Raw genomic sequence first — 8,887 nt, 5'->3', positions numbered from 1 at the left:
TTGTAAACTTCCGTATATGTCACAATGAACTCTCGCGAGAGGATAATTGAACCACCAAAAATGCCAATTTCTATTATAAATTCTTTTTGTGATGTTTTTTTTTTGTTGTCAATTCATTCTTTCAAATGCATGAAGATCTGAATAACAGTGAACATCATATATGTTTACCATTTATGTTTATCACTTAGAGAGGTCAAATGATCAATATTATTATTATATTGTTTTGAATATTTGAAAGTCACCAATTCACTTTCTGAGAATAACCTGTGTAAATGATTAAGTGAAGCATGACTGGACATCTTTGCTGGAGGGGGTTTTGTGCCCGGATCGCCGTTTAGAAGAAAAGCTGTTAGGCAAATCTCTCCCACTATTCCAGCCATCACATGACCAAGGAAGTCTGGGATGGTGGATGGATGACTTAAGGATGGTATCACAGCTGGGTCAACTAGTCTAAGACCAATTCTGAATATTTCCACCCAACTAGACAATTTACAACAGGAAAAGGAATCTGCGATTCTTTATTCAGCCTCCTTGTGTATTTATAATAGAAAATTGACTTTTCATACAATCCAACAGATTAAAATGTATTTTTTTGCCCGCATAAAAACTGCTTTAGAAAAAAATGCTTTAACTTCCAGGTTGGTCATACATTAGAGGAAAGGAGAGCATTTCATTACTAGCATTCCTTCCTAGTTAGGTCATCCTGGTTAAAGTTCTTTTGCATACTAATCAGCATTAACAAACAATGAAAATTATCTCCAAAAGGGAAGAAAAAAATTGACAGAAAGGCTCTTTGTTTGGTGGTTACATAAAATAAAAAACATACTGCAATTTCATTCGAACTGTAATGGTTACAGAAATAGCATTTGTAAACAGTAATGTTTTAGTTATGAAAGCAGTAGTAGAGTTTAAGCAATGTGGGAACTTTGGATGGATGAGTGGTTTACATGCTGTAAAAAATAGATACATTTCTACACCATAGTATAGCGATATTTGAGAAAAAAGCTGTTTTAAAATGAAAATGATAAAAGATACTGAGAAGCACCGTCATTTTTGAATATTTTCGGCATATGAAATGTTCTGACAACACGAGTTAACGAGATGAATGGCAATTTCACATAAAAAAAGGCTATAGCATAAAATTTGTGCTCAATATTGTCCTGTGGAGGGATAACAGGCCTCCAAACCAAGCTTAATTGAAATGCATTCATATGGAAAAGTTGAAATTTCATAAAATGTAAGTGCAAGTTGTATGTACAGAACACACAAATCAATAAATATGTCATTAACAAAGAAATGCTCCTGGTTAAGTAAGTACTGTGACCTCATTCACAGGGTTTGTAGTAAAATAAACATGGACAAAAAAAAGAGGTTTCCACTGTTGTCCTCTAGCTCGCTTAAAAAAGACAAATAGCTTAAAGACCATCAGACAAATGAGGCAAACACGAGTACTTCTGTTCTTTCACAGAATGAACTCGAGGAACTGTTCGTCTGAGAGCAGGTCAAGTGACAAACAGTTGGTAGACCTTTGACCGTAGAAGGAAGGTTTGGCATGGTAGTGCAAAAAAGGAAAATGATTGGTACCCATGGGCGTCTTCATGTCCGCTGAGGTGTCCGAGAGGCCGAAAGTGTAACTGTGTGAAGAATCTGCTGGCAATGTGGTGGTGCCTAGTGGCGTTTGAGGTGGAAATAAACTTATATTGTCAAGACTTTGGCTGTGCCGGTCCACACAAGGCTGCGATTTAGTTTCCAACACCTTAAATAAATAAAAAAATAAAGTTAGAGAGGCAAACATGATCAATAAACCTTGAAAAAAAATGTCACATACTTGTATACTCCTGTCATCTTCATTTAAGAGCTGTTCACTGTTTTCTGGGAGGCATTCTTTGTCCTCTAAAATGCAATAAAAGTGAAAATATGTGAATAATAGAATAGAGCACGGACAAATAAATGCCCTCACATGAGGATAAATATTCTTACCTAATGATTCATTCACAGAGGATAGTGCACAATCCACTGACATAACATTGAGAATATCAGCCAGTTGGAACATGTCATCTGGATAATCCAAAAGATATTCTTGTCTAAAATCAGCTTTCAGTTCTGTAGGGGAAAATTTATCATTTAGAAGGGATTAAGAAATTGATATAATTTACATAGATCCCATTCAATGGTCAATTTATAATTTTCGTGTATGAATTTCACACCTTCTTTTTGCCACTCCTCGTCTTTTGAGTGAGCTTTCCTGCCACTACCGATGCCGGATGTACAGGAACTGATTTGACTGGCTGCTGAGCAAGAACACATATCCGCTGTCCGTTCAGATTCCTCCTCCATGGAGATAATCTCTGTGGAGATGCCGTGTTGGCGCTTGTCGGCTTCAATGCCCGAGCTACTAGTTGAGAGTCGGGACAAACCCGGGCTGCTCTCGCTGCCTGGTGGCTCCAAGTCCAGATCATCACTAATGTAGGATTCCCTATAACTTTTTTTCTCTAAAAACAAAAGAAAAGCCATAAAAACCATGTTTTGTTATGGCCATTTGGGTCTCGCTTACCATCGCTCTCCTCCAGTTGGCGGAGGTGCTTGAGAGCCGGCTGGAGGCTGAGGTAAATTCGATGGCTGCGGCTCAGATGCAAGAGCAGGTGTCGAGAGCGGAATGATGACCCTGTGTAATAAACCAGTTTCCTAGCCGAGGGCAAGCCATCCGGTTGGATCTCAAATTTCTTTCCCTAAGCAAAAAACAACAAAAACAGTACAAACCGTCAAAGTGATTTAATGATGCCACATTTAATCAGAGGATAAATACAATTACCAGGAATGTGAGTCGTCCTACAATACACCAGGGGAAGTCATAAAGCAGCTCTCTGATGTTGTTGGCCTCCTACAGAGAGAAAGAATACAATGTTGAATATTATGGAATTATCCAGTAAAAAAAAAAAAAAAAACAATAATAATAATAAATAAATAAAAAAGTGACTAGCAGGACAAACTTTAATTAGTAAAACAGCACTACTGCTTATTAAATTAACATATACTCTGCAGAAAATACCTATATATATATTTTTTCCTCCTATCAAACAAATAGCCCCAAAATCCATCTCCTCGGCCACAACTTATATTATAATTTAAAATAAGAGCTTACTCATGTATTTTGTCATTGCCTCTTAAAGTGCTGTAAAGGCAGAGGGTGTCTTAATGGTCCGTTGGACCTTTAATCAGCCAGACCCCAGCGCCCTAATCCCCCCAGATGGTCCGTGATGGACACATCAAAGAAGTGACGTATTTGGCAGACGCCTGCTATCTGCTCATGCACTGTTGTTGCTGGTGGCAACCCCACACATTCCTTACACTTGTAATGGAGCAGGATCTTTGAGTCAACTCAGAATTTTTCTTTTGCACATGTCATGTACAAATTGTGGATTAGCAACCAACTGGTACGTGCACACACCTGATAAACCTGCATTCCTCTCAAGGTCAGTCCGAGTACCGCCGTTCCTCTCTCTTCCTTCTTGTCCTAAACACACATGAATAATGAGATGTCAGGTGAAGCATCTGAGTAGAAGAGATAAGACCGAGCATGGGGCTAAGCCTCCATTTTAACTGGCTGGCACTTAGAAAGCGTTCTAAAAAGGCTCGTTGTTGACTCATGACCTTTTGCAATCGGTAAAAAGTGACCGGTACGTCCTCCAGACGACAAGACTCCCTGATGAAGAGGAGGATGGCATCACGTGCTGACGTGCCCAACAGATCCTGGTGCACTTTGGGACCATGGCAGAGGAGATAGCTCAATCCCCGTTTGGCTATTATCTAGACAAAATAGAAGAAAGGAAGATATTGTGGCACTCGAAAATTACCAATTCACACATATTTTGAGATATAGCCTGACTATACTGGCTTTTGTAGCCAAGTAAAGTTAGGACAGCCATGTTTTAAAAAGATATTTCATCATCTTTCTTAAAGAAAATGAATAAATATTTAAAATCTTGCCAACAATGTTGATGTTTGGGTTATTTTGTGCAAGTTGACCAAACAGTATTGCAGTAATTAATCCCCTAAATTAGCCTGTGGATACAAAAATGGATACAAAATGACCATGGATGGATTATGGAAATGTTCTCAGTGTGATGGTAGCCTAATTTAATTCATTTTGAGCACTCCTAATTCCTCAGCAAACAGTATGACTGTCAGTTCTAATTAGTTAGTTATATGAGTCCAAGTAAAACTATGAAAAGTACTAGGAAGGATAAAATGCTTGTTAAATACCCATGGAGGAAAGTACTCCTTAGGTTCGAAATAGGAGGCACTCTCATCCCCCTTTTCAGGCAGCTGGTAGTCCCCGAGGTCAGCCTGCATGGCGTAACCGGCTAACTGAAAGTACACCTCCTCCTGTTGACGGCATTCGGAGCGCAACACCCGCTCGCGCAGGTCAGAGTAGTAAAGATGGCGTGCCTTGCGTTCACTGGTACAGAGAACAACAAAGACATGAAATCATCACTGGAGGCTTGCACGAGGTGTCAGTAAGGAGGACTAAGATGGATCGTGTGTACAGTCGGAAAAAGAAAGACTGCCAGTCAACAAGCGGTATATTAGTGAGGGGCACATACCTTATGAGTCTGCCATTCTCCACATAGTACTGCACTTTTAAGCAGAGAACTAGAGGAAAAGCTCTCCTATCCAAACCCTATGGCAATAAATATGACATTTTTTTGCAATTAACATATAAAACCAGGCAGTCACCAAATATTTATGATACTTTGTGTTATATATACACAAATTGGAGATGCAGCATTATATATAGGCTTAAATAAAAGAAAGAATAGGCAAAATTCTCCAAAAATTGGATTCTGTATGACTTGTAATGGTGATATATCAAATACTACTACAAAAAAGAATAGTGGTGCTTTGTTGGAAATGTTTATAAACTTTGGGTGAGCTTCCTCACCTTTCCAGATTCTTGCTTCCATTCTTTGGGTAAATACTTGCTCAACTTTTCCTCCACGTCTAAAAATATGTGTTCATTGTCTGCACAAAAAAAATAAAAAGAAAAAGAGAGAAAGAGAAGCAAGAAACAAGTAGACAGTTAGCAGGCAAACAAAACAATAATGCAACCAGGCAGAAAATGTGTCCAACAATGGGCTTAATTGGGGTAAAAGACAAAAAGAAGCCCTTTTATTCTTCACTTAGTAAAGGACGCAGCTCGGCAGCTTATGATAATTTGGACCATTTTAGCAAGGGAAATGTTTTTGAATTCTTTTCAAAGCAAGTCTATGGTGAGAAAGAGGTGATGTTATCAGTTTCAGTTCAATGAGTCAAGATATAGGCATTTTCTTTTGCATTACTCGAGCTTATCTCTTTTGTTGCGGTGCTCAACAATGTTCTCCACGCTGTTTCACAACTTGTTCTTGTCGACATCCATCAATTCATCAGAGTTTTTCGACTACTCTGACTCATTCACGGCTCAAACCTCCTGATTAAGAGTTGAGTCATTAGCAGAGAGTGCCCCCCCCCCCCCCCCCCCTCTTCCTCCACTGAGTCCGTCCCTTCTCCCACAGACTCCCACCCCACTCATCAAACCATCCCTCCCCTCCGTGAAGGGAAAGAATGCAAGAGTGCATTCCAGGCTTAATGAAGTTAATATTGCAGGAATCCCAGGCCAAGTGATCGCTGAAGCAATGCCACAAAAGACAAAAGGCTGCTTGTTACAAAGGTGAGCCACACGACGTTCTGAGGCATCTTGATGTGTTTGAGCGAGACGGGAAGAATACGGGAGGGCATGGCTCAGAGGCTACTCAGAATGAAAACACTTACCGCATTTGCACATTTTTTTTCAATCAGTTTGGCATTCTTCTAAGGCTATAGTTCTCCCCCCAAAATATGTTAAATCCACAGGTCCCTATTTAATCTGTTGTTGTCCATTTAACTATGTTTAGTTTAAGAATGTTTGTTCTTGTTTTCTAATAAAATTAAAAAAAATACTCTATCTAAAATGCAACTTTATACTTATTTTTCTCTTCTTTATACTTATTTTTCTATAAGCGTCAAAATGAGAGTGGGTTGTTTATGCTCAATTTTTTTAACTAGGTCTACAATGTCTTGTGTGTCTTGTGTCTGTCTTGCTACTGCAACCAAGAAATTTCCCGAAAACGGGATGAAATAAAATTCTAATCTATTCTAATTTAATCTAAATTTCAACTTGAGTTCTGTAAGTATCCAAGGGCCACTGTTTTTTTTTTTATTAAGAAATTCCCCCCCTCGTGATAACTGAATGGGTGTACCAGTAAAGGCAAAAGAAGAAAATTTGCTGACAACCATACCCTACAAACGGAAATTGATCTTATCTTGACGTGATAGTAGCAGTGTAGTGTTACACTGTACAGTTTAAGCGACTTGACTGCAATTGTACACGACATGAAGCAAAGAATGAGTAGTAAGTAGACTTACCTCGCACGACTGTCAGGCCGAACAAGTGCATCTCTTTAATACCAAGAAGCTCTGCCACCCGGTTGAAAACATCCTGCACTGTGGCCTTTAACTGGAACCAAGGCAACCACAGAAAAGAGTATTAAAGGTGTTGTCATCATGTTAGAGAGTGAAATCCTATTTTGAGACGACGGTAATTACAACTCGGAGGCAACCTCACCCCGACGGTTAGGTCCAGCTGGTGTTTATTAGGGAGAAGAACACAAATGTTCCTCTGGTGCTTTACTACAGAGGTCATTGTGGTCTTTGACGTCCGTCGATTACAACTCTTTCCTTGTTAAAAGCTCTTTGCTGATCCAGGACAGGTCATCCATACCAAATCTTTAAAAAAATATATAGCACAACGACAGAGTGAGATCAGGAGAGGGCGCGGGGGGAAACATCTGGACAGCAGATCATGCAGCAACCCTTCAGTAATATTTTAAGAATGTCCAAGTCACAATCAGATGGTCTGCTATTTCACTGATGTACTGTTCAGTGTCGGAGAATTAAAATGTTTTTTTTGGGGTGAACTGTCTATAGAAATGAAGCAGTCTGTTTATCATGTAGCCTCACCTGAAGTTAAACGCACTGTCACGCTAACACTCAGGCCCCAACTGGTACCAAGCTCATCTGATTAAAGTCTTAGGGTGAATTAATCAGTTTAATTACTGCCGTGCACCGACTCTGATCCCTTTAAAACCTGCTCTGGACAATGACCAGTCAGAAGAATTAAAAGAAGAAAAAAACAAGCGGGAACAGATCATTTGAAACTACAGTATCAGCTGCATCTTCCAAGAAAATATAAATAGATTTACCTAAAACAAATGACTAAATACATTTTAGGATGTACCAGGTTTTTCAACCTCTTGTTTTACAGTGTAATTTTTTATACAAACTTTCCAGATTATTACTAAGGAAATAGTGTTGAACATGTTTAAACAGACTCTCATTCCTGCAAATACCAATTTTCTCAGAATGATGAGAAATAAAATGTGCACCAATCTTATTGACAAAAAAATAATGATTTTGATTGCATCAATAAGCAAGATTAGTCTACAGAGTGCTCATATTCAAACTAAAGGCTTTTTTCCACCTCAGGAAATTGCTCAAATTGAATTGGGAGGACAAAAAGAGAAACGAACCAAACAAAACAAACCCCCCAAAACAGGAATTCCATTACAACTGGTCCAAACTGGACTCTGAGATTATTTTTGGATCCTTTACCAACATCAATTCAGACTCATGCTGTGTTTGTTTCTTTGGAGTCTAAACTTTCACACTCTCCAAGTATTTATGGATGTACCATTTGATCTTATCGGAGCTAATGATAATGCACTATTTCATGTTCCATTTGACATTTTTAAATGTTGTGATTTTGAGTCGGGCCTGAAGCATAGTGTTACAAAATTCAACATTCAACACTGCAAAAGAAAAGAAGAAAAGAACTGCTTGGCAGCTTGCAACATTCCTCAAGTGGGAAAACACCCACTTCATCCTCCACTGAAAAGGATGCAGAATTAGCTTCAACTGGGGCACACAAAGGTGTGGACACCATATAAAAAACCCATCGATACTAAATGTTAGGATCTACAATCTACTGTCAACAAACCTAAAATATATATAATTTAGATGCAGTCCATGAAGTAAACCCAGATCATGTTTGCATACTTTCTGCAAGCCATCTGAAGTTCTGAACTCTAGTTATAATATAATATTTAGATATATTGGTGCAGAATTATAGGTTGAGACATCCTCCAGCTGGTTGATGATTGGGTTCAAAGCTGGATTTACATGTGCCAATTGCCATCTGCACACTCATTTAATACCCTTCCAAGACTGTTATGATCCCTACTCCTGGGGGGAAAAACTACATTTTTTAAAAGCACCACATGACAAAAAAAAAAACACAGGTTCAGGGGGAAAAATGCACTTGTTAAAAATTACATTATAATACATACTAAAAATGTAGTATCAATCAAAACATCTAAAATCCCCCTCTAAAAACACAACCACGGGACAAATCAGAGTCGAAATCAGACTTAGATAAATAGTTTTATATTTCATTTCACGACTAGGTCAAATATAGAATTGAAATATATCATCAATAGAAGTACCGTAGTCGTAAATCTATCATATATGGATACACAAGTACAATAAGCTAGTAAACGCTACAAATTGAGCGCAACAAGTGCGACAAACTACTGTTAATTGCCTTAAACCAACGGAAACTCACCGGGTGTCACATGTCCAGATGGTGTTTCAAGTTTAAATCGAAGCTTGGTCCGCCGATGGCTAAAAAACATAATTTTAAAGCTTGTTTTCCAGGAATTAAAGATAAATACGTTCGGAGGAGAGTATCCTAACTGTACCCCCTAAGCGTAGCGTGTGTCGAATGACCCAAACCACTGCAAATCAAAGCAGATTT

The 8,887-nt window shown here is 38.6% G+C and overlaps 1 protein-coding gene across 2 annotated transcripts; it reads right to left on the bottom strand.

Annotated features, from left to right (window-relative positions):
* Nucleotides 1-499: 499 nt before the first annotated feature.
* Nucleotides 500-8,885, bottom strand: LOC144205732 (FERM domain-containing protein 6). Of its 2 annotated transcripts, XM_077730298.1 has the most exons (15): nt 8,696-8,885; nt 6,641-6,801; nt 6,442-6,532; nt 4,943-5,022; nt 4,605-4,681; nt 4,264-4,459; nt 3,652-3,807; nt 3,449-3,514; nt 2,813-2,881; nt 2,555-2,729; nt 2,418-2,492; nt 2,208-2,348; nt 1,981-2,103; nt 1,829-1,893; nt 500-1,756 (listed from the first exon to the last, which is right to left on the bottom strand). In XM_077730298.1, the coding sequence occupies exons 2-15, from the start codon at nt 6,716-6,718 to the stop codon at nt 1,463-1,465; spliced, it is 1,686 nt and encodes a 561-aa protein (XP_077586424.1). In that variant the 5' UTR covers nt 6,719-6,801; nt 8,696-8,885; the 3' UTR covers nt 500-1,462. The 2 variants fall into 2 exon arrangements, with proteins under 2 accessions (XP_077586424.1, XP_077586423.1); XM_077730297.1 differs by having other exon boundaries at nt 2,208-2,492; nt 8,696-8,884.
* Nucleotides 8,886-8,887: the final 2 nt, after the last annotated feature.

This window comes from Stigmatopora nigra, chromosome 12 (genome assembly GCF_051989575.1).
Source record: "Stigmatopora nigra isolate UIUO_SnigA chromosome 12, RoL_Snig_1.1, whole genome shotgun sequence".
In the NCBI taxonomy this organism is placed as follows: domain Eukaryota; kingdom Metazoa; phylum Chordata; class Actinopteri; order Syngnathiformes; family Syngnathidae; genus Stigmatopora; species Stigmatopora nigra.
The sequence above is the reverse complement of the archived record's forward strand: the minus strand, read 5'-3'. Positions and strand labels throughout refer to the sequence as shown.